Source organism: Dipodomys spectabilis, unplaced genomic scaffold (genome assembly GCF_019054845.1).
Source record: "Dipodomys spectabilis isolate Male_0828 unplaced genomic scaffold, ASM1905484v1 ptg000207l, whole genome shotgun sequence".
NCBI lineage: Eukaryota > Metazoa > Chordata > Mammalia > Rodentia > Heteromyidae > Dipodomys > Dipodomys spectabilis.
In genome coordinates, this window is record NW_024870884.1 from 3,300,313 (window position 1) to 3,326,500 (window position 26,188).

At 40.2% G+C, this 26,188-nt stretch overlaps 1 protein-coding gene across 2 annotated transcripts in view; it reads left to right on the forward strand.

Annotated features, from left to right (window-relative positions):
* The window catches only part of Bicc1 (BicC family RNA binding protein 1), a 238,170-nt gene extending 225,575 nt beyond the window's left edge, over positions 1-12,595 (forward strand). Inside the window, exons 19-22 of one of the 2 annotated variants that reach the window (XM_042696344.1) lie at positions 1,221-1,381; positions 4,292-4,391; positions 6,838-6,916; positions 10,093-10,180. In XM_042696344.1, coding sequence (XP_042552278.1) covers positions 1,221-1,381; positions 4,292-4,391; positions 6,838-6,893 — 317 coding nt within the window. In that variant the 3' untranslated portion in view covers positions 6,894-6,916; positions 10,093-10,180. Of the gene's footprint in view, positions 1-1,220; positions 1,382-4,291; positions 4,392-6,837; positions 6,917-10,092 lie in introns of both variants that reach the window. The other variant, XM_042696342.1, reaches the window with a different exon arrangement.
* Positions 12,596-26,188: the final 13,593 nt, after the last annotated feature.

Genomic DNA, 26,188 nt, shown 5'->3' on the forward strand with positions numbered 1-26,188 from the left:
GTAAAGTACTTGTCAATTGGAAGGTCAAAGCGACTAATGGTGCCAAAAGCAATGTAAGCAAGATTTAGCTAAGCAGGCCCTAGAGTAGATCAGATGGATCTGAGTGAAGGTGAGTATCTTCCTCTTCATTCTTCTCTAGGAATTCCTTCTGGAGGTATATCCTTGTTTTAAGACTGCAAACTTCCTATGGAATTGAGAGCCAGTGTTGGTTAGGAGAGATAGGAAGGGCCAGCCGCACAGCTCCACTAGAATTTCCAATGCAACCTGTTTGTGTGTTTGGTGAGGTACTTTGTGCATGGTTTGTTGGTCAGTGAACCAGTCTGTTGAAACTGCTGCCTGCTAAATCATTTGTAGAGCCAAAGCAGGCAGGTTAATTTCTGTTGTAATTTAAATCCAGCATACTTCTTATCACTTCATATATTGCTCCTAATTTTATTTACTTATTTATTTATTTGGTTGGTCATGGGGCCTGAATGCTATCCCTCATCTCTTCAGCTCAAGACTAGCATACTACCACTTGAGCCACAGAGCCAGTTCTGGTTTTCTGGTGGTTTATTGGAGATAAGTGTTTCACAGACTTTCATGTCTGGGCTGGCTTTGAACTGCAGTCCTTGGATCTCAGCCTTCTGAGTAGCTAGGATTACAGGTGTGAGTCACTGGCATCCAGCTACTCCTAATTTTAGAAGCACTCCATTTGATGAATTTGTTTGGTTATGTTTTCCTAGGGAATGAGATTTATATGTTACAATATCTTGCAATTCCCTTTGACTGAAGGAAAGTACAAGGGTGGAGACAAAGAGCCATCTTCCCATCCAAAAGGATCCCTGGACTTGTAATAACGTTCCATACTTAATAATATTGTGTCCAGGAATCCTCCTTCCAATTCTCATTTAATTCACATCAAATAAGCTGCGAAGAGCAAATGCTTCAGCACGTTGAGGGGAGAATATGATGAGTGATTATTAACTACAGAGGCACCATTGCCGAAGTTCTGCCTCCCAAGTGTAAATTTTAAATGGCAGGAGTCTCCCTGAAAGCAATAACCAGCATTTCCTTAATGAAAAGCCAGTATTTCAGTAAAGGATTGCTGTATTTCTACAGCTACTGCTCTGTTCAGCTGAACAGTGAAATCTGAAAGATTTGGGTGATTAAAACTTTTAATTAAACTGTGTTCTCTTTGGGCATTGACACTTGCAGCCTGTCTCTGCTTTGCCTTGCAGCGGAACACTATCTCAGCAGTAGCAATTACATGGACTGCATTTCTTCGCTGACAGGAAGCAATGGCTGTAACTTGAACAGCTCTTTCAAAGGCTCTGACCTCCCTGAGCTTTTCAGCAAACTTGGCCTGGGCAAATACACAGATGTCTTCCAGCAACAAGAGGTTGGTCATTCTGTATTTTCCTGGGTGTTTTTGTTGTGGTGGCATGGAAGATGACCTCTAGAAGGAAATCACTCATTGACCTCCGATGGGGCTCTCCCTGAGCATTTCTTCACGTCTCATAGCTTTGTTTTTGCTAGGAAAATGTCAGCTCATTTCTCATTTATTTAGTGCAGTTAGTAAACACAGGAAAGCAGAAATGTAGACTATTATGTTTGCAAAAATATGCCATATCTACCCATCAGCAGTTTAGCTTTAAAAAGGCCTAACTGGTGTATTGATTCATAGCTCCCTACATTCTTGGGTCTGTTACCTTTATTCATGGCACTTAGGAGTAAATAGCAACAGCCAAAATAAGTGTCACTGTCTACTACTTATATCACTGCAGAATATGGGTTTTAAATGTTCATATATTTATTAATTTGCTAGTTTGGTTTTGACCAAACTGAAACAGACCTAGGATGTCCTCTGCACAACTACTATACTGGATTTTGATCTGACAGATAAGCCATGTCCTGTTTTTCATTGGCATGAAGAAAATAGGTCAAAGCATGGTTCTAGAACTACTGTCACTAGGGCCATCCTAATGCATCTGAAAGTACTGTTAGTATATCTCTTTCCCAAATCAAGACATCATCCAAACTGTTGCTAATGCCATGTTAGGGAATATCTGACAAAGTTAGAAATTCTTAGCTATGTCTGTCAACAAAGAATTCAAGATTCTCATTTGGCACATGTATCATAAATTCAGTGTGTCATTCATGCTTGATTAATTATGGAACATTATTGCTGGTTATGCTGAAATAGGTTTGTCATGTGCATGTTGGATTTTATAAAATTGAACATATTTTCTTTGCTCCAAGTTAGAAAATTTTCAGTTAAATGAACACTAATTAAATCATATTAAAGCACTGCGGAATCTTGTTCTCTGTGAAGGCAGTTGACTGGGAAACACAAGAGCAGAGATACTCCAACTTTTCCAAACATGGATGGAATGTTACTTGAAGATTTCTGGGTTTGATGCTATCTGTATTTCCTATTGGAAGAATTGAAATAGATTTATTATAGCTGCCTCTTACTCAAGAAGAAAGAACACTTGGGAATCGATAGCAACAGAGGGTCTGTCTCAGACTGTATTAACCATGGGTCAGCAAACTGTGACCTGCAGGCTTGCTACTGGATTTTTGTCAATAGACTTTACTGGGACATGGCACCCCATTTGTTTATAGAATATCTGTATCTGCTTTTGAGGTGTGAAAGCAGAGCTGAGTGGTCCTAACAGTTGGTCTTTGACACCCAGAACATTTATGACTTGACTTTGAGAGGGTAAGTTTAGAAAACTAGTATTTCATTGAATAGAGTTTCTAAAAACAGTTGTAGAATTGTGATAAGTAATTGCCTTAAGTTTTTTTTTTTGGGGGGGGGGGGTCCTGTTGTGGGGCCTGAACTCTGGGCCTGGGCGCTGTCCCTCAGCTCTTCAGCTCAAGGCTAGCGCTCTACCACTTGAGCCACAGCGCCACTTCCGGCTTTTTTCTTTTTGCTTATGTGGTGCTGAGGAATCGAACCCAGGGCCTCATGCATGCAAGGCAAGCACTCTACCACTGAGCCACCTTCCTAGCCCAATGCCTTAAGATTTTTGTAATTTTGGATGTGACTTCAAAAACTCATGTTCAAATGCTCGATAGGCAATGTACTCATTACCTTGCTCATGTAACTGTAACCCCTCTGTACAGTATTTTTGCAATAAAAATTGTACAAAAATCATGTTCAATATAGTTCAACGAAGGTATATTTGTTTATGGCAGGTTAAAATTGGATATTTTCTAAAATTCAGATATGTTTAACAAGAATTCCTTATTAAATCACCTCATGATATTGAATTTACTATAAGCATTCTGGAGATTTATTAGCAGTGCTCACTGATACTATATCACTATGTGCTATTTCTAATGATAGATCCCAATGATGTAACCCTGTGGTAAGCATGCTCATTAATACTCACAGTCATAGTTGGGGCTCACAGAACCCTGCAAGGTTCAGGTCCTAAGGATGTAGGCTAGTCCTAAGTGAGCTAGTAGAGTTTGGACCACCTTTCTTAGGATTTGAATTCTGTTGCTTTTCTTGTCTTCCTCACTGTATTAAAAGGAAGAGTTGGGTGCTTAGGTTGGGTGCTTTATTTCTGATGCCAAGGAATATTTCCATACTGTTTTACCAGTACTTTTTCTGCCATTTTCAGAGTTATTCTTCTGAGTTGAGTCAAACTGTAGATGGAGGAAGTATTCTAGCAATGGTACTAATTTCACATAAAATAAAAGACCACATTCGTATTAGTTTCTTCTTCTTTTTTTTAGGGGGGGGTCCAGTCATGGGGCCTGAACTCTGGGCCTGGGCGCTGTCCCTCAGCTCTTCAGCTCAAGGCTAGCGCTCTACCACTTGAGCCATGGCGCCACTTTGGCTTTTTTCTTTTTGCTTCTGTGGTTCTGAGGAATCAAACCTGGCATGCAAGGCAAGCGCTCTACCACTGAGCCACCTTCCCAGCCACTAGTTTCTTCTTATAAAGATATATTTAATCAATCCAGAATCCAAAGCTAAGAGTTTTTTTCTTTTTTCTGGTTAGATATTTACTTTTTATCCTTTCATTAAAAATGGTATTATATTTCTGTTTCTCTTTTTGCATTAGCTGCCAGGATGCTCAGAGCTCAGTTATTATGTTGCTTGCAATTATAAGTCACTGGCTTAGAGTAAGTCATTTTACCATCTTTATTTCCTAATTCTTGTCCTGCAGGTTTGTGCCAATACCATTAGGTTTTGCGAGTAGGCAGAGCATAATTAACAAAGGGATGTAATAATGTATCGATCCTACCCTGATGAAGAAAATATGTAAGGCTACAGATTATATGTTTCTATCTGCAGATTGATCTTCAGACGTTCCTCACTCTCACAGATCAAGATCTGAAGGAGCTAGGAATCACTACTTTCGGTGCCAGGAGAAAAATGCTGCTTGCAATCTCAGGTGAGTACAAGTGTTCAACTCCTATTTTAAAATCTAAAAAACCTCTGCCCATGGTCTCAGCCAGTGAGACTGGTTCTGCCCCACAGCTGTTTGCGGTTTTAGAGGGTTCTTTCCAGGGCCAAGAAATGCCTTGCTCCTTCATCAAGACATTACCTAAAAGATGACTTGTCAATGGTGTTCCCCCAAGTCTGTCTCTTCATAAATATCTAGGCAAAATTGCACTAGGCAGAACGTGAGAAGGGCAACAGTTTAATTTCCCTTCTGCAGTTGGGTTAAGCTTAACATTGAGTTGGTGATAAATGATTCTTGATTGGGTCCTGTGCAGGTGTCCTGGCACACTAAGACAAAAAAAAAGACCATTTACAACACAGCTTTGAACCTGGCATGTTTTGATAGAATATGAGGTCCCAGAAGGTTGTATTCCTGAATGTAGTCATCAATGCTGTCTTCCTAGTTATGTTCTTTGTATATGCATTGCATATTCCAAGTATTGGAAAGGGCTCAATCCATACTTATTAGATGCCACTCACTTGAAAACACAACAAGGAAGCCAGAAATATGATGGGAGGTTAGATTCATTTTTGAAGATTTCCAGTAAGTTTCTGGAATATAAAAATACATGTGGAAACCTCCGAAAGATGGTCACTGAGGGTAGAAGCCAAGAGTAGTGTGTTGTGAGCAATGGGTTTGCGGGCCACACCTCTATGCCTCCAGATGGTGCAAGTCCCTTCCAGACAGAATCCACTAATCAGATCAGCAAGGAAAGTTTACGGCTGGGGGAGTTTTCTACTTTACTGAGCAGCAGATTATAGCACCCTACCCACCTCCTCTTAAGAAATCTATCTGAAGGAGACACAGGTAGACTAGCTTTGAAATAGAGGTAGAAATCCCACCAGTGAGCTTCTTGGTGGCAGAAGCCGTTAGGTTCTTCATGTTCCTCCTGAACACACCAGGTTAAGAAATCTACCTCCACCTTGGGCACATAAGGAGCTGCATTGACAAAGTCCACAAGGTGAAGGCATAATTTCCCTTTGCTCCTGAGATCATGATGATGTAGTGATTCAAATAGGAGTCCTCGGCTTTACCTCTGCCAAGTCATGAGTTCTTAGGTGAGTTTCCAAACCTCTTTTGAGTTTGGTTTATTAATTGTGAAGATAAATTAGATGAGTGTATTAGGTCATCTTCCATTTATTTCTAAGACCTTTCCTTTCATGTAATTTATCATCAAGTTTAATGAAAATAGAACTTTAATATAATAGACAGCACCTCATTCTTTTTTTTTTTAATCATCTATGGTAAGAAGGTTTTTGGTTTACCATAAGGCTCAGAGGCCTATTCCAAGACAGAAATTAACTCTCCACTTTTTCACTCTTTTATTCACTTACAAATGTGAGTCATGTACTTCTTGGTCAGCTCTCTTATTCATCACATCTACAATAGGTTGGCAGAGACGGTTGTGCCAGAGACATGTAGACTCCAGGATGGCATAGTGTTTCAATAGGGATTCATGGAATGGAAGTGATCATATAATGGAAACTAAGCTCTTTCTTTGTGCCTCAATTCCAAACCCTAAAAATTTCAGCTGCAAGCGGGGATCTGCAAATACTTCCACATATTGCAGAAGGGTCATCAGTCCCTTTCCTCAGGACTCTATTGGTACCTCTCACTCTAGGTTTTGGGCACAGGATGGGAATAGAGGGAGTTTTGAATACTCTGTAATACTTTTGTCCAGTCATCTTCTTTTGAGGTTATATACTACTACTGTAGACTGTCATGCGTGGTGGGGTTCACAGGGCCTCTTGCTTTTAAAGGAAATTGGAGGTGTTGAAAAAGGTACTGTGTGAATGCTCTACACAACATGAAGTACATGGTAATTTTAAGGATGATTTCGCCTTACTTTTTTGAGTGCATTCGTAATAAGTTTTTATTGAGATGTCCTTCATGAAAAAGCTTCTAAAAGCTTCTTTCTACAATCAGTATTTCTGAAAAAAAAATCTACTTTTATCGTTCCAGAACATTCCATTTCCAGATAGATAGAAGACAGCTACACAGCCCTAACTTACTCGCTTAGAACTTGTGGTTACACAGTTTATGGTTAGACAGAGGGTTGTTCAAGAATCTTTTCAGATTCTTTTAGATTCTTTTTTATAATTTCGGTTTTTTTAAGATGAGGTTTAGTTTTGTTTTTTTATCTTGGACCAGAAGGCATGTATTTTAGTAATAGAGGTAGAGATGGAATTTACCTCTAGTAGAAATGGATCAAAGAGTACATTTGATAGATTCTTCTTTTCGAATTTGTGAGTTGTGAAAATTCACAGATTTCTCTCAGAGTAGTTTAGTAGTTGTTTAACTAGAGACTTAGTGAAAGTAGGAAAGTTAGCCTCCTATGACAGGCTCCCTGCCACAGCCTCAGGTAGATCTAACATTTCCCGACCTATTCTTTTAGTTTGTGACTCTGTTCAGACCCGCAACAAGATCCTGAGAGCTGCCAGGATTGTGTGAACCTTGGAATTTCAAAGAAAAAGGTTGGTATTTTCCCAAATTATGCCCTTAGGCTTATCAAAGAAAAAAAAAGAAAGGAAGGAGTTTGCTTTTGCTTTTTAATCCAAAAACCAAAACTGAAAACCCTCAAGTGTTTTCAGTAGGACTTGATCTTTGCTATCTTCTCTGAAGATTTATCCTGGTGTCTCACATTTAGAAAAAAAATGGGTGTGTATACTCACAGAAATGGTGCATCTTGAAAATGGCAGAGTACCTCATGCTTATTTAGCTCTTTCAAAGATCGAAATGATGTAGTTTTTCAGAAAAATGTTTTCAATGTTTATGTTTTAAATGGTCTTCATGGACCCAATTATTTTCATGTGCTCAATTGCACTTGTTTTGTGTTTGCCCTCTTGTCTTACTTTCCATCCTCTGTAATATGGAAACATCTTTGAGTTGTAGGCCTGTCCCCTTGCAAAAATGGAGAACAAGGATAGTTTCCTCATTTGAATATATTTTATTTTATTTTATTTATTGTGAAAATACCATATAGAGGGGTTACAATTACATGGGCAAGATAAGGAGTGAATTTCTTATCAAGCATTTTTGCCTCCTTTGTTTCCCCTTCCCATCCTTTCCCATCTCCCCCCCACCCCCGCCCGCCAAAGTTGTAAAGTTCGTTTTTCAACATATCGACTTGTACATCTCATTGTTGCAATGGGTCCACCTGTATCCCTATTTAAACGACTTGTTTTTTTCCCTTCCCCTCCACAAATTATACCAACATCAAATACAGTGAAAGCAGGGGTTATACCGTGGGGGAGGGACATACAAAGCAACAAAGAAATAATCTTATAAATGTGTTAGAAATAATTGTATGAAAGAAAAAAACATTTGAATCCTTATCTTGGGGTTCATTTCACCTAACATCAACTTATCTGACCTTTTCTGCTTGTCTCAGACATATACTAGTTATTTCAAATAAGGGAAACCATGGGACCTATGTTTCTTTGGGGCCTGGCTTAAAACCATCCTTGGTATGCACTTACCCAACAGGGTTTACTTACTATTAAGTCTCAATTCTGTCTTGATTTCTGAATATTGAAGTCGAAGGTTATTCTATATTGTTTTATTTTGTCTCACATTACTGGCATATCACTTACTTTGACTCTGCTCAGGAACTTGAAATAGTAGTCACCAACCTGTATCACACAAGCCTGCACATGTCATTTTGTTTATATAGGAAGTTTAAACTGCGTTATATTTTTAAACAACATATAAAATGATTCTTGGACATACCTGGAATTCCCATTTTCTCTGTGTTAGACTCCTGGTTTCTGGTCTTCATACCACGTGGATTGCTGTGTCTCAGGGTTCTGACCTCTGCATCAGCCAAGGGGGATGTCAGCTCCATTGATATGGACCAGCAACAATCAGTTTGATTATCTGTAAAATAGAGAATGAGGAAAATGGTATTATTTATCCCTTAGGGAGGACCTGAACAGAACATAATGATTCCAGAGTGTTTGTCAGCTAAAAACCTCTAATAAATCATGGTCATCTTTCTTCTCTCCTAAAACTATGTTAACAAAAGAGAGGTCTCCACTGTTACTTTAGCCCTCACATGGCAGGCAAGTATACTTTGGGGAGCATTGGAGAAGTGTTCAGGTATAGAGTACTCTTCCAATACTAGATAATATTATGTCTGGCCATATGGTGGTCCTTTTGTCTTTCTTTTTTTATTGTTATAAAAGTGATATATAGAGGGGTTATAGTTACGTAAGTCAAGAATACATTTCTTTTTGGAGAATGTCACCCCTTCCCTCACACTGTCCACTCATATTGTGGTTCTTAACCACTTATCCTATTACAGCAAACGTCTGTGTAACTTCAGAATTTTAAAGGTCCTTGTGTATGTGGGTAAACACCTGAGCATCATGAAAATATAAGGGGTTCAGTCACCTGCTCACAACCCCTCTTAAAAGAGACAACTTTAAGCCAGTGACCTGTGCGATCCCTCTATTTGAAATTGACTAAATGGCCAGAAGGACATCTCTTCAAATTACCAGAAATTCTAATTTACAGAGTTGGACTTGTTGGAGTTCATTACGACATCAGTGATTTGGGGTCTGTTGAGGGGGATGCATGGCTATAAGTAACATAATCTGTATCAGTTAAATTAGGTTTAATATTTTTTGATAGTTGGCAGAAGGAAAGCTAGACAGGATTTGATTACTGTCATTTTGGTTCTGGCATGAGGGCTTGAATTTAGGGCCTTGTACTCTTGCTTGTTTTTTTTTCACTCATGGCCAATGATCTACTACTTGAGCCACATTTCCAGTCTGGTATTTTGCTGGCATATTGGAGATGCAGTCTCCAGGACTTTTTCTACCCTGGTTGCTTCAAACTGAAGTCCTCTGGATCTCAGCGTCCTGAGATTATAGTAGTGAACACTGGTGCCTAGCTCTAAACAATATTCTCGTGTCCTTAAAATTAAAATGGCACACTGGTTTTCCTGAAAGTTGGGACTCAAGTATTGGTTGTTCCTCAGTTCTAATGTTTAAGCTGTTGTGATTTATACCAATCTGTTATTCTCAGACACCTTGTGCTATAACTGTTTGACTCAGGAATATAGGCCTCACAAGTGGGCACAGCCATGGGGCTGTGGCTGCCTACTTCAGGGTACCTCTCCACTCTACATTATCCTCAGGCCGAGGAGTGGGATCATCTTATCACCTTTGACATTAGTGACTTAGTGGTTGCTGTGCTTGGTATCAGTGGGTGAGTTCAGTAAGCATCATAATCTTGTGGCAGTGGTAATACATCTTCTCATGTGCCTTTCACCAGCCGTAGTGGCCCCCACTACCTCAAAAAGGACACTTGGGAGTAAGTCAGACTGTTTAATGTGGTTAGAGGCTGTTGACAATGACGTCCTTCAAATAGCATATATATATACGCATACATATATATTTGTATATATCTTACTGAAAATGATTTGCTGCTCTTTGGCTTTCTAGGTTGTCATTATGCTACATCTAACACCAGACGTCTAGTTATTTCTACCTGTTAACTGAAAGGTTTCTTTTTGCCAGCAGACTTGACTTTGTGCTCAGAACATACGCATCACCATGTTCTGAGCTCTACTGCCATGTCCTGTGGTATATACAACTTCTCCATTGAACTGCTAACAATTCTTTCTCTTCTCTCTCCTTTTCTCTAGAGCTCAATAAAAACCGAAGGAAGCTTTTTGAACCACCAAATTCCCGTACCTCTTTTCTGGAAGGCGGAGCGAGCGGGAGGCTCCCCCGGCAGTACCACTCAGACATTGCTAGTGTCAGTGGCCGCTGGTAGCAGGACCTTCTAGGCACAGAGAAACTGTAGCTTGGACACAGATGATCTGTGAACAGACTTCGCTGCACACCATCCTCAGCACTGTGGGTGTCTGGGATCAGGACCAAAGCATCTTATTCACACCTGTACTTTAACATCAAAAAGAAAGAAAAGAGAGAAGATGTGCTTAGGTTGCCATACAAACATCAAATGTGGATAACTTGTCAAGTGGCAGTTGGACAGAATTTTGCAGTATGAGAATTAGGGCTTTATTTCTTTTTATTTACCTATATAATGTATGCACTGATTTTTTTTTTACTTAAAATGAAGGATTTTGACACCTGGGATGCCAGAAAACTTACAAGTTTTTTTTTTGCTTGTTTTATTTTGGTATTTGGGGATTTAAAAAATAATAATCAAATGGAATTTTCTGGTACTGCTTTAAAATTATTGAGGTCTTTCAGCACTTTACACGTTCTGACTTCTTGTCCTGTGGAAATTGTCTGTCTTTCTCATTCTCTCTGTTATTTTTATGTCACCTGATGTATTGGTACAGATCAGGTTTAGTCACGTTTTTCTGACTGTGTCAAATTGTTCAAAATGGTACTGGATATCAGTTGCTGTGTAGAGTATTCTGGACTTTGGGAAATGTGAGTCCACTTGGTTATGGACCAATTTTGCTCATTTATGTCAGCATTCTAGAAAACCTTAGCAAATGTGCCTTGTTCCCAGAAACCAGGTACCGACCAACCAAATGGACTTTGCAATATTAACCCTTTTCAGTATCTATATTTAGCTGCTGCCTATATCGCTAAAATGATTTTAATGTTTGTCTCAAGGCAAAGGGCTGTTTTTTTAGTATACTGCCACTACAGAACATTTATTTATATCAAACTTCTATTTTTAGATATTATAAGCATACAGTACATAATTGATGAGATTGATATTTACTAGAGATTTATGGTAGAGAATGAACGGCATTCAATAACTGGAGCCCTAGATTGTCACTTTATTTAAAAAGACAAATAATCATCCGACAAGACAGCACTGTTGCCATTATGAAGAGAAAAGTTACAGTCCTTAAACTTTACCTACCTGGCCGCAGGATTTTCCTAAAACTGTATCCATTGCTTGAAATCAATTTGTATTCATTGATGGAAAAGCTTTAAGTAAACCCCAGTTTATAAAGAAGGTGGAATTCTGAAAGGGGAAAAATGTTTTTTAAGTGGCTGGATTTATTGTTAACAATATTATACTGTGAAAGTCCAAGAAATCAAGCAATGTTGTTTCCTAAGTATTTTCAGACACTTTCTGGTGGATTTACGGTTTTCAGTCCTTAAGAAACTCACTAAAGTGCCTCTCTTCAAAGCAATATTATATCCAAGTATATTAATTTTTTTGGAAAAGTTTCCCATAGTAAATGCTGTCAGTTACCTGTAATGAGTTATTTGTGCTCAGTATTCAAGACTTTCTTTGTGGACATAAACCATTCTCTTGCTCTCAGTAGAAGGCACTGAGTTGAGGACTTCCACAAACATGGGATAAGAAATCCTTGCCTGATGTTTTTTCATGGCTAATCCTTGCCACTCAGCTAAAAAGAAGTGACATTTTGCCCACAGAAAATGTTTTCACTTTAGAAATTACCCTGAAGGCATGCACAATAAACTTAAACCCTATCTCTGTAAGGATGGAAAAGCAAATACCTCCCTTTGCCAAGTATTCTTCACTGGTCTTGTATGCAAGTGTGCAGATGACCATGTGGTGTTCCCTCTCTCTCTTGTATTCATGCAACAGGCACAACATACAACACAGTTCCAGGCCAGTTTTCTGCTCCACAATCCAATTTTCTAAATTCTACACTTCTTTAGTGAGACCTTCCATAAACAAAACAATCACAGCTTTTACCCAGCTCTCTCTACCACATATTTGGAGTGGGAGGAAGATGGAATTTACATTCAGTATTAACTTGGTAGAGGTTTTATGAACGGTGCTTTGATATTATGTCAAAGGGAAAATTGTCCACTTAAACTAGATTAAATAGGATGGCGAAAAGAATAAATTAAAACACTGGAAAATATTTTTTCTCACTTTCTCTTGATGCAATGAAGGGAATATGACACTACAGAAAACAGAGTTGTTGGTATTAATAATGCACAAAAGAGTAGATGGATTATTTGAATAAATGTTAGCTTTTAATCTGTGCCTTAATAATGATTGGTTATCTGTAAATAGAGGACAGATACAGATTGTATTTTGTGTGGGTTTTTGTCCTTTTAGTCACTTTTTTTAAAAAAATGAGAAATGGAATTAACATTGAGAATGGGAATTTTTTGTAAACTAATCAGTTGTTACATGAGAAATAAATTTATATAACCCCTTTGTATTGCTCTTGATAGATGAAATGTCCTTTTTTAAATCTTTACTCATAAAAATCTATGCCTATGTTTTCTAAGAATTCCCCCCTCCCCTTTGGCTATTTTCAGCAGAATTGAAAGATGTTTCTGCAGTAGAATTAAATATATATTCTCTCTCCTCTTGTTTTGCATTGACAGAACTCATTTCAACCCCAAGCCAAGGTACTTTATTTGAGCCAGTGACTCCAAGACTAGTAGTAATCAATCACTGTTTCTCTAGCCACCCATAGGTACATTTGAGAGAGTAACATTATAGAACAGGTTTTATTCTCGTTCTTTTATAAAGACTCAGGTGGGTGAGTGCTTTGACACGCTCATTTATCAGTAAAGGCATTCCATACTGAAGTGGTGCTGGGGGGCTGGGGGTGGCTGACCCTCAACATCTTTCAGAGACTGACCACCATGCCATCTACCACACAGAGTGTTTACCATGCCTGCACTGAGATTCTGACTGGACTGGTTCCCAACTTGGAATTTGTACTGCATTGCTAAACCTCAGATTTGGCCCAAACTTAATAAAAAGCCCTCCTCCTGTAGTGTTTCCAGGAATACCTTTATTTGAAATATCAAAGCTATTGTTTCTTTAAAAATTGTAGAACAGGGGCTGGGAAGGTGGCTCAGTGGTAGAGCGCTTGCCTTGCATGCATGAGGCCCTGGGTTCGATTCCTCAGCACCACATAAGCAAAAAGAAAAAAGTCAGAAATGGTGCTGTGGCTCAAGTGGCAGAGTGCTAGCCTTGAGCTGAAGAGCTGAGGGACAGCGCCCAGGCCCAGAGTTCAGGCCCCTCGACTGGACCCAAAAAAAAAAAAAATTGTAGAAGAAGCCAAGCTCACACATGTGATCATAGGTACTTGGGAGACTGAAATCAGGAGCATGGGAGTTCAAGGCCAACCTGAGCAAAACGTTCACAAGACCCCTTGTCAAGCAGAGCATGCACCAGTGTGTATGCTGGTGCATGCCTGTTACCCTAGCAACAACCAGAAGCCTGAACAAAGCAGATTGTAGTCCAGATGGGAAGCAAGACCCTATCTCAAACATGACTGGCACGAAAAAGGACTGGTGACTCAGTGATAGAGTGCCTGCCTAACAAGTGTCAGATTGTGAGTTCAAACCCTAGTATGATCAAAAAAGAAAACACACAAAAGTTCCCTGAATAACTGAAATTCTATCTGGGAATGTTCATTCATTCACCCATCATATATATATATATATGAATACATATGGAATTACATGGCTTACAGTGTGTATTTTATATTCATATGCTATGCTGTGTTCTAAGAGCACTGGGCAAGGACAAATCCCTGCCCTCACTGAGCTGCCATTCTAAATGTGTGTAGAAAGCTCAGAGTTTAATTAAACCATTGAAAGTACCCATAATTTGAAACAAGTCCATGGTGTCAAATGCAAAGTGGTCCTTTCCCCACATACCTGCTAAGGTTCAGACTGAATCATTCTCAGAAGGCATGGCCAGAAGGCTGCCACCCTCTCTGCTATGTGATTGGTTATATTCTGTAACAACAATCATACGTAGAGCCATAACTTCTTAGGTGTGACTCCAGGCCACCATGAAGTTTTCACAAAACCAAGTTTACCTTAACATAACTTGGTTACCCTGTGGATGCTTTAAGCACACGATCAGCTTGGATGTTCATTCCAGGTGTGAACTGCCTAAAAGCCACCTGGAAATGGTATAAGTGGAGCTTCTTGATGAAAAGACCCAGATGTGGGTCCCCATCACACACATTTGCAGGTGTTTAAGTGTTTTAATAATAGGCTGATATTTATTCATGTATTATATAATTTTAGCCACCACTAGAGACCATGATTCTCCTACAGTCCTGCTCTGGAGAAGTTATCTGCCTTGCCTTACGTCAGACAGGTGTTTGCAGTTACATTAGGAAACCTGGTGGAAAGATAAAGAGGCTGGTCTCTTTGACAAACGTAGTTAGATGTTGTCTTAAGCCTTGGGCGCATTTTCCCTGTACCCCAAAGCCCCTAAGAGACCATACCTATTTTTGTGAGTGGTTGAAAGGGTGAATTATGCTGGTGTAGAATTTTCTGCCTAGTACAGGGTGCACAGCAATAGGAGCATCAAGAGCAGCTGTCATCATTACTAACTAGCTTTCCTTTTGCTGCAGTTTCCCATCAGGGATCTTCACTGTGTCTCAACTGCCTTCCACATCAGAAGGGGGCAACGGAGTCCTGTCCAAGCACTTAGGTCAAACCTGTAATCTCAGCTACTTGGGAGGTGGAGATTAAGATTGTGGCTTTAGTCCAGCCCAGGCAAAAAGTTCTATAGATGCCACCTCAGCAAATAAAATGGATGTGATGGCTCACACTCATAAGACCATCTCTGCAAGCAGCATAGTGCCATAGTTAGAAGTATCACAGTCTGAGGCCAGTTCAGGCAAAAAAACACGATACCCTATCTTGTGATTGAAAACCTTCAAACACAAAGGGCTAGGGGTATGGGTCAAGTGGTAGAGGTCTTGCCTAGCAAATGCCAAGTCTTAAGTTTAAACCCCAGTACCATCAACTAAAGGAGGAGGGCATTTCTTTTCCCAAAGTGTTAGGGAAAAAAAAACAAATTCTAGTCTCAGGCACCTGCTTCCCAATGTATAAGATGGAAATCAGAACACTGTCCTTAAAGAGCAGAGGCCTCACACTCCAAACAGAAATCTATACTGTATTTTGCTATTTTTAGTTTAGTTCATTTACGTCTCTATTTCACTAATGTATCAGTAAATGGTGGGCAGTGGGGGCGGGGAGTTCTCCGTACGGATGGAGAGATTTAGTAGTCATAGCTAGCACTGAGATGGGCCCAATTTGCCACATTCCTATAAATTCTCATTACTTCCAGATGTCATGACCCTAGGAGGCCAGGAGCCCCCTGCTTGCTCAGTTTCTGTCACTTTCATTCTTCCCACCCTTGTCCCCAAGATTCAGTGCTGTGATTCCCTCTCTGCATGTAAATGAGCTTGTCTCTTCTTTTAGAAGTTGCCTTTTGCCTAGATTTATGCTAAATTTGCTTGTTTTCCACTTTAGAAGTGAACACTTAGATAATAGTTGACTGTTCCTACAGATGTGGCCAGAACACTTCAGAAACACTTCATCAAGGGATTTCACAGTTTCATTGCTTTTTAAAATTCTTTGACTCATTCTGAAAGGAGGCAAGTAGAGCTTGAAGTTCCCAGTCTCCAGGGCTGGGCTATGAATGTGTTTTGGAGCGGATTTGGGGATTGGAGTCCGAATCTGAGTTTGGATGCAGAATTTAAGTGTGGGAACCAGAACCTTTAGGGAAAAAAAAACTTACAGTATCTGAAATGTTTCAACTTCATAATAGAATGCTTGGACAGTTTGCAAGAGAAAAAAGAGTAGGTCAATAATTGAGGAGTGTGGCCCCTTCTTTTCAAGGCCAGAGGGAAATAAATGGCTCTAACTAATTGTCTTCAATAACTCTCCATCCTAGGGAGGCAGTGGAAATCAGACATCAAAGGGTGTTAGCTAAACATCTAGAAAACAATTCATACTTGAACAAAATTCTCACCCAGGCACAACTGTGTCTTTGTCCAAGCTGCTGAAACAATTTGCATCAAAGTGACCACGGACAGATTTTTTTCTGACTTCATAAATCTGGTTGTATGGGTGAATGGATGACATTTCCTTACTTCCTTCCTTCTTTGCCAGAATCACAAACACATTAATAAGGAAAGATGCTACCTCTGTTTTACAAATTGGAATTGAATTCCTGAGGAGGGAAAATTCCATCTGGGTACCATCTTTCTATATGTAAAAGCTTTTTCATCACACATGAAACTATTTCCACTAGACAACTGTAGAAATGAGGGTAAGGGTTAAGGAGAGATAGAGCTCTGAACTGTCATACAAGTATGACATCATCCATATCCATATTAGAAAAGACTAATAAGAATGCTAGCAAAAACAATTATCTCATATCTATTGCCATAAGTGCAGTATAAATGCAAATTTTGGAATATTCATGTAACAGGAAGTACAAATAGGAACAATAAGTCCACTCTTTCCTTTTCCCAATACTCTAAAGCAATGATAAATTCATAAGAATAAACCAGTTAAAAGGCAGATCTTTGAACTATGACCCTCAGATCTCAGCCTCCTGAGTAGCTAGGATTACAGTATGAGCCACCACAGTTCAAAGCCAGCCCAGGCAGGAAAGTCAATGACACTCTTATCGCCAATTATCTACCAGAAAACCAGAAGTGGCGCTGTGGCTCAAGTGGTAAAGCAGCTGAAGAGCTGAGTGACAGTGCCTAGGCCCAGAGTTCAAGACATACAACCAACAAAAGAAAAGAAAGAGAGAAAGAGGAAGAAAGAGAGAGAAAGAGAGAGAAAGAAGAGAAAGAAAGAAAAAGAAAGAAAAAATGGAAGGAAGGAAGAAAGGAAGAAAGGAAAGAAGGAAGGAAAAGATCTTTAAGTACTGAGTTTTATCTCCTCTGTGGTATTTCCACAGGAGGGATTCTGTTGTAACAGTGGTTAACAGTAACTGAAATAGAACAATGCAAATATAATTTCCCATCATACTACTGGTTTTAAAACCGTATTGGTGAAAAAGTTCTGTTTATCAGCTTCTTGTAGTCCAGTACAACCGTGAAACAGTCAAAATATGGGTGACACAAAATTGCTGAGTTACTAAATGTTTGCTGTTACTTTCTGTGCCTGCCATAGGCCAGAAACAAGTACTTCTTAAATGCACATGCGTCTACTAACTACTCTTAAAGAATGTTGACGTATAAGACTTTTCAATATGGAAATGTTAAATATATTCAAAAATATATCCTCAGAAATCTCAGCTTCTACCCACATGTTTTATAAGTGTAGACTGAACTGTGATGTGCTTTCCAGGATCTTTGACAGAAAGTCGGGACATCTGTGGAAGATGTGTCCATGTGAGCTCAGTGTGAATGCGCTTCTCATGATTTCTGCTCTGAGGCTGCCCCATGACCACTACTGTAGCTCCCCATAATCCCACCACCACCATGTTTGTAATTAGCATTGATTGTACAATGGGCTTCATTTTGTTCATATATGTGTACGACACACCTAGATCACACTCACCCCACCCTCACTCTCCTTCATTCCCTCCCTATTTCCCAAACCAACTTCAAAAGGCGACACCGTTGAATTTCCACACATGTTCATAAAGTATTTTGGTTATATTCACACTCTGTTCACTTGTCCCTTTCCAGCTATGGCCTCCCCCACTCCCTGCCAAGATCAGCTTTCCATTCCTGTCACTCATTTCTTTTATTGTGTGCTAAATGTTCAACAGGGTCTTACCATGGTATTCCATATATGCATATGTAGTATTTTAATCAGATTGTCCCTCTTGCATGCAATGTATCAGATTTCCCTTCTACTGGTTTCTCTGTTTCACTTCCTCCTGTTTAGTTATACTTTCCCACCATGGAGGGAGATGGTTTTCAGTCACTTGGAAGAGAGTTTATTTTCTGTGGCAGAACCTCTGGGATCTGGCACGCTCGAGAAGCAGAAAATAGTTCCTTTGATATCCTCAAGATGGTGGTTTGCGGGGTTCCAAGGCAGAGGCCTACAAGCTACGCATGTGGTAGCTGAGCAGTTTGGAGGCTGGCCCATTGCCATTTTCAGCCTTGCAAGGCCAATCCTGACCACTTTGTCTCAAGCCATTCTTTATTAGCAGATGCTAGTACTTCACTTCTGTAGGATGCTTTTGGAAATCGATGTTAACATTCTGCCAAAGTGAATCCTCCTAGTCACCACAGCAGGCAGTGATAAAGATAGATTCTCAGAAGCAAAAAGAAAATCCAAATCCCAAACAACTGTCACTCCATCCTACAGCCTAGAGGAACTAGCTTGACAGCTCTGTGAAGAGAATGTCCAAACCAACGTGGTGGTTGGAATTGAATGGAGTGACTATGTGGAGGTAACGGTAGCAAACCAACTACAAGCTGCTTGGGGATTATGAAGGCCAACTGTTCACACAAAAAGGAAGGAAACCAAATGAAACGCCAAGAAGGAAACTGAGGAATGTGTTTCTGCCAGGTCTTCAGGCAGCAGTACAGAACAAGGCAATCCTGGGGTGTGTGCCTGGGGAATTTGTACACATCCAATGTCCACTTCCTGTCACCTACCAGGAGAGCTGCTTCAGGCAAAGGACTCCTGAACTGACCAGGCTTCCTACAGGGACTCTTTCAAGAGGCTGCTAAGTCCTTTTAAAATGTCTCCCATTTTACTAAAGAAGAGTGGGGATGGCAAGCAAAACTACCCTCCCCTGATGGAAGAAATGAGGGACAACTGCAGGACAGGTTTAAAGATGAGCCACTACCCAATCCTGGACATGAAACCCTCTTTTATATACATACCCAGTCTATAGCTTCACGCATATGGTCCTGCCTGATTGTAATGATCTGTGTGCAGAGACTGGCATCATCTTGAAGGAACTTGTCTACGTGACTCTCTCCTTGCTCTCAGTCCATATGCTAGTTACAAAGATTGCAGTAGTCCCCTGCCACTTACAAGACCTATAGTGGCACTATTGCCAAAACTGTGAATAGTTCCAAAATCTATGTACTCTATGCTTTTTTCTATACACACATTTCTATGATAACATTTAATTGAGATATTATGTGTGGTTACCATAACTTATAACGACATTGAATTTTTACACTATAATGACCAATTCATAATTTGTGAATTGTTTATATCTGGAAGTTTGCATCTGAAACTTTCGGACAACAATTGATAGTAGGTAATTAATCTAGGAACGGCCCACCATGGAGAGCAGCACTAGTGTACCTCCTGTGTGCTTCGTCTTTTGACTTGTGATACGTTTTTAACTTTAATGCTTTTTAAATTACAATCGATCAATTTTATAGAAACAGATTTCCCCAGCCCCACCTTAAATGATTGAAAATTAATTTCTGGGAGTAGGAGGGATCAGAGAATTTTTACTTTTCTAGAAGCTTCCAAGATAGTTCTGTTGTATTAAGAGACCAGTCATTGGAACTACTGCACAGAAATCTCCCCAAAGATAGTTACTTGGATGTCCAGTCTTACAAGTGTTGGAAAGAGGAAAAAATTCACAATATTCTCATGAAAGTTTAAGACAACCCTTATTGTCTTATACTGGATTACATGATCACCCCTGAACACATCTACTTAGCCAGGTTTGGACTCCACAAAACCTTGTAGTAGCTACAACCCAAAGAGCCATTTCACTGAATGGAGGAAGGCTAGCTTCTTAAAGCAAAAACAGCGTTGGGATTGGAAGAACAGATGAAAGACGAGAAAACAAATACGTCCATTATAGGCAAGTACTACTGTCATTTTCCTCTTCAAGAAACATTGCTAAAGGTCACACCACCAGTAGGAGGTCTCCTTGTGTATAGACAAAAAGCTCTTTGACTCTGGAAATGGAACTTACTTCACCATCATGCTCAGCAGCAAAAGATCTGGTACTTCCTGGCAGACCAGATGGTCAGAAGTTTCCTATTTATGTTTAGAGGGAGACTGTGATCAGAACATTGGAAAATGGCTGAGAATAGAATATCTTCCTATGTAAGCTGACAGGCAGAAAGGTGGAATTCCATGCAACTGTGCACTCCAGGCAATACAGAGAACTGCTGAGAGCATCTCAGAGAAGTGAGGGTCAGAGCTGAGAATGAACTGGGCAGTGCCAGTACTTCTGGGCTATGCACCAAAAACACTTGACCTAGAAGAGTCACATGGGGAGTAAGCCTGTAAGTGTTCTCTCCTGGCATGTCAACCCTTCTTGGGAGATTCAAGTGTTCTGATTTCTCTCATTGCAGTGGAACCTAAAAAATATAAATTAAAAAAAACAACAACAAAAAAAACCCTTGTGATATTAAGTGAAACGAACCTCAATTAGGGACACATGATTTTTTTCTTCCTTGCTATTGTTTCTAACGTATTTATAAGATACCATGTGATTTTTTTTGTTGCTTTGTATGTCCCTCCCCCATGGTATAACCCCTATTTTCACTATGTTTGATGTTGGTATAATTTGGGGAACGGAAGGGAAAAAATAAAATGTTTAAATAGGGATACAGATTGACCCATTGCAAAAATGCGATGTACGAGACGCTATGTCGAAAAACTAACTTTACAATTTAGGCGGGGGGGGGGGGGGGGGGGGGAGGAGAGGGGTGGTGAGGGGTGTAGTTGAGGTGGTGGAAGGGAAGGGATGGTAGGGGAAAAACAAAGGAGGAGGCAACAATGCTGGATAAGAAATGTACTCATTACCTTGTTCGTGTAACTGTAACCCCTCTGTACAGTATCTTCACAATAAAAAATCTGACAACAACAACAACAAAAACCCTTGTCATGGAACACAATGAAAAGGCTGTGGCTCCTATGTGGACTGTTTTCAACTGGTCAAGAAAATACCATATTGGCTTCATAATTATACTTGGAATACAATGTACTTGTTAAAAAGAGGCATGATTTTTGGCAAGTCTTTATTTCTAGGAGATTAAAAAAATAGATTTGGGAGCTTTACTGTTTGAAATATAAAGATTTATAAATCTTCTCAAAAGAAAATACTGTAATTATAACAGAAAGGACAATGAACCAGGTAGCTCTCTCTCTTTCCCCTCACCCTCCGTTTTTTCCCTTTCCAGGATAGCCCCCCCCCCCCCACTTTGCATTTCTCCAGTGACATAGTTCTCAAGCTCCTCCCAGTTGGCCAATGAAATTTGCTGCTATCTGAATATTGATGATTGAATTTAGACTTCTTTCTAGTTCTTCATTACTTTGGGCAAGTTGCTTATCTTCTCTGATACTGAACCTTCTCATCTAGAAAAATGTAGTTAACAAATATCTACCACTTAGGGTTTTCCTGGGGATTAAATAAAATAATTTGGGTTAAGAATCTGACCCAGTGCCTTTCGATTAGGGTATGTACAATAAATGTTTACTTCATCTTCCCTTGTGCCCAGATCAGTACTATCTCTAGAGAAGGATTTACAAAAACAAAAACAACAACAACTGTTGGGGAAAAAAGCAATTACTAAGATTATTTGCATAGAAAGGTCATGTTTCATAATCTATCATATTGGGTTTCTTGCTTTTCCCAAAGCTAATTTTCCACATAAAGTGACTGGAGACATCTTCCAGCCAGAGCTCACCAAGAACACACCTGTAGTTGTCAATTTGGGTTTCTTACTCTCTGCCAAGAAGAAAACACGCTATGGAAAATTTTAAGGTGTTTCCATGGTATGTGTTGGGTGTCAGGTGACGGGCTTGGGCTGAGGAGGAAAGATTTTAATCTGGGTTGCATGCTGTCAGCGAGCAGAAGTGATTCTATGAACGGGTTTCTTAGTTTATCTAGAAGTGTATTCATTGTAATAAAGTAACAATAAAGTGTGACTCATATTATCATGATTTGTGTTAAGAGTGGAGGACTCTGATAATTTTGCAATTTAGATGAGGTTCATTTTTGTTATTTCTCATGGAAGTTCACATTGTTTGCATTCTGAACTTACATAGCTAATAAAGACAATGGCTTACTCTGCCTTTTCTTGCTCTATTCATTTGATGATTCCATTACTAAAAGTATTTTTCGGTAATTTTGGCAATTTGCATGACATAATTTAATGTAGTGGAGAGCTATGTGTGTGTGTGTGTGTGTGTGTGTGTGTGTGTGTGTGCGCGCACGCACGTGCACGCACGCACATGTACACACATGCTTGCCAGGACTGGAACTTGAAATCAGGGCCTGGGAGCTGTCCCTTATTTGTTTTGCCCAAAGCTGGCACTCTACCACTTGAGCCACAGCTCTGGCTTTTTGCTGGTTAGTAGGAGATAAAAGTCTCATAGACTTACTTAAAAACCACAATTCTGGGCTGGGAAGATGGCTCAGTGGTAGAGTGCTTGCTTTGCATGCATGAGGCCCTGGGTTTGATTCCTCAGCACCACATGAGCAAAAAGAAAAAAGCGGGAAGTGGCGCTGTGGCTCAAGGGGTAGAGCTAGCCTTGAGCTGAAGAGCTGAGGGACAGTGCCCAGACCTAGAATTCAGGCCCCACAACTGGACCCAAAAACAAACAAACAAACAAAAAACCCCCCACAATTCTCAGATCTCACCCTGCTGAGTAGCTAGAATTAAAAGTGGGAGCTTTCAGCACCTGGCTGAGACCCTAGTGTTATTTTAATCGAGCATACACAGAGTGGCCTTTTTGATACTGATAGCAATTTTTTTTACATTCAATAGAACACCAAGCTTGTGCCAGACCAGCTCCCAGATGTCAGAGATGACTTCTTATCGTATTTTTTTGGTTTTGCTCTTGTGATTTATTTTACATATATAGCACTATTTGGTGGATGCCATGGCTTGTAACAGATGCTTCACAAATGTTAACATTTGTCATGATACTAAGAGGTTAGAACTTCTGTTACAGTTTAAAAGGTTAAAACTTTGGTTATGATTTTATGATGACAAATTAAAGATCAGAGAAATGAAGTAACCAGTTATTACTTCAAGGGTGATACCTCAGTCCTGAATCAGGATTCCTAAAGTGAATATCAACAAAGAAAGAATTTTGTCGGTCCTGAAAAATAAGTCTCATGGTTTGGGTCAGCAACTTCCCCTCCCCTGAACTACCCTATCTCTACCTCTTCATGTTATCCTTTGAGCTGACTAATACACTGCCTACAGGAGAGAAGTAGCATTTCTCCAGTCCCCTGAAATCTGCAAATGACCGCCACAACCATTCATGGAAGAGCTTCATAGAGAGGAGGGAGAGAAAGACAGAGGGAATGTCAACCACGAAGAATTCTCATAGTTCACATGGGTGTTTTGAGGTTTATTTTTTCTCCCTATGAGTCTTCTCATTTCAGCATGGATCCTGAATTCTGTGAACTTACCTATTCAAAAATTTTTTCCAAGCATCTAGAGAGGGCATGTTGTGTGTGTGTGTGTGTGTGTGTGTGTGTGTGTGTGTGTGTATCTGTGTGTTTCTGTAACCCAGATATTGTGGATCCTTATTGATAATCTTTCTCCCACTGCACCAGTGTTGATGGTTTGTAACTCGATACTTGTATCCCAAAACATGTGGCAGGTCACTGTCTCACTGCTTAGATGACTGCAAAGATGATAGAGACTCTTAAGAATACATCAATTAGTGGCTTTCTACTTGTGAGCACCTTGCCTGTGTTACCAGTACCTAAACTGAGGAGTGGCTATTATCTATTACATGCCTGCCTGAACTGCTAGAGTGTCCCCAGTCTTCAGATGGCCCACAGAGACAGTGGGCCCACAGAGATAGTGGGCCACACTAACTCTGTTACAGTGTGCTCTGTTATCATAACAGCCCAAGAAATGATAGAGTATGGTGCCAGCTAAATCTGTTCTCTTCTGTCAGTCAACTGCCACATACTTTCAGGTTGTTCATCCATAGGTCGTCACAGGTGGCCAGGTGAGTCCCTCAGCATATCACACCTCAGAGACAGGAAGCTGGCAGAGAGTGAACAGCATGAGCATGAGGGAAGACACTGCTGTGGCATACTCAAGATGGACTGCAAGGTCAAGACCAGCCAACCCAGCAGGACCTGCAGTCTATGGTTGAAGAGGGGATGGAAGCATTATTGAATATGGGACAATGCAGACTACTGTAAAGAATGCTCAAGTCAGAAGGTAACGCAGGAGAATGCATCTAGCACAGTGTGACTCTTGAAATGGAGGGGAAACAAGAAAGTTTACCTTTCAGATCCCTAGTAGCCAAGGATCAGGAAAGCTGAATGCACAAGAGAGAGGAGAGAGGACAGCAACAATGTATACGAAGCTGCCAGAGCAATGCTTTCCATGTTTAGGACAGCAGAATGAAGAAAAGCAGCAATGCTATGGAAGCCCAAAGATACCACTTAGATGTGACAAAGGGGTCCTTAAGATAGCATCATTATTTAGAAGGGATTAAGAAAGTTAGCGCCTTCAGTTACTAAGAGGAAAGAATGACTACATAATTCTCCTTGTTAGTATTATGTTCGTTTTGAATGTAGTATGAAAGCTAAAGACAAGGAAACAAGATAGATGACAAAGACACTTTGGATGAGCTCCTTCTAGAAGAAGCTGTCTAAGAAGATAGTGCATATAATAAGAAAGCAGCTCACGCTAGGTTACACTCTAAAATGGATTGAGTTAGTAGAAAGACAGGAAAGGGGAAAGTCAGTAGACTCAGATTATTGTTGAGAAACAAAACACAGGGACTGGCAAAAACATTTGAATTCTGTAACCATAAAGTAAGATAAATGAAGAAGACAGGGTATACACCCTCGCCATGTCAGCCAACAATATCCTGAGAAAAACAGCCTCATACCAAGGAAGGAAATAGTCAGTAGGAGTGTCACCACAGGTGGGAAGTCTAGTGGCAGGTGTGGGAGCTATTTATACCACAGGTATAAAAAAATGGGTTTCACTATAAACACGTAATTAAATGGAACCCTTGGGATGGATGTGTTTCCTTGCACATGACATAGCCTGGGTTTTATCACTTCCATAGAAGCCAGGGTAGGAAGTAAAACGTGTGCTAATATTTCCCAGTTCTACTTCCCAGCATTGCCATCTGAAGGAATGCCAGAGGAGGAAGCAATGGAAATAACGTGCTTCTTTGTATTAATAGGCTAGGGACCTGCCTACTAGCCTTGCAGATGGTCTTTCTTTTCTAAATGAGTTAGGGAAAATGGTTGAGCCAAGAGGTATGTTAAACCCCACCCCACCCCACCCCCTGCACCCACAATGCTAGATAAATGGCTTTGCTAAAGGAATGAAGTCTAGTTCTTTTTTAGGGGCCACGCCCTGTGTCTCTAAGACTCCAGGAAGTGGAAGGATGAAATAGAAAGAGGCCCATTGAGCTAGGATTCAAAGTAACAGGCTGGATTCTGTCTGGAAGGCCCAGCACCTGTCTACTGGAGGAAAATATATTTTAATAAATACTGTAGGCTCTGCCAGTTAGACTCATAACTTTTCATTTTGTTAAGAACTGTAGGGAAGGAACACCCTGTAATACCTCTCCCTTAAATAGGATCCTACCTAGAAATATGAGGGAAAAGGGAAAAAGGACCCCATTTTGGCTCTTGCTGCTCCTCAGATCAAGATCCAAGCCCTTCATTGGACCCTTCACATTGTTTCCTGCTACCCCTTCCAAGACTCAAGAAACCTTCTATCCAGCCTAACTGAATAACAAAACCTTCCCCAAGGAAATTCACCATGCCTCTGCCTACGTGCTTTTGTATGTGCTGTTTTGTATGTGCTCTCCTTAACCCTTTCCAGCTATATTTCCAGACCCAATTTAAGTGGCAACACTGAACTTCTCTACCTGATTCCCCAGGGAGAAATGTCTCTTCCCTCTCTGAATTCCTATAACCCTGAGTAGCTCTCTCACATGGCTGATAAAATGCTGGCTATGACAAGGTTTCTGATGGCAGACACTAGCTTTCCACCCCTTCATTGGCCATTGAGATGGTGTGTAACATGATAGCTATGGACTCACCAGAGTTCAACAAATATTTGCAACACAAGGGTACTTGATGCAGAAGAAGGGGTT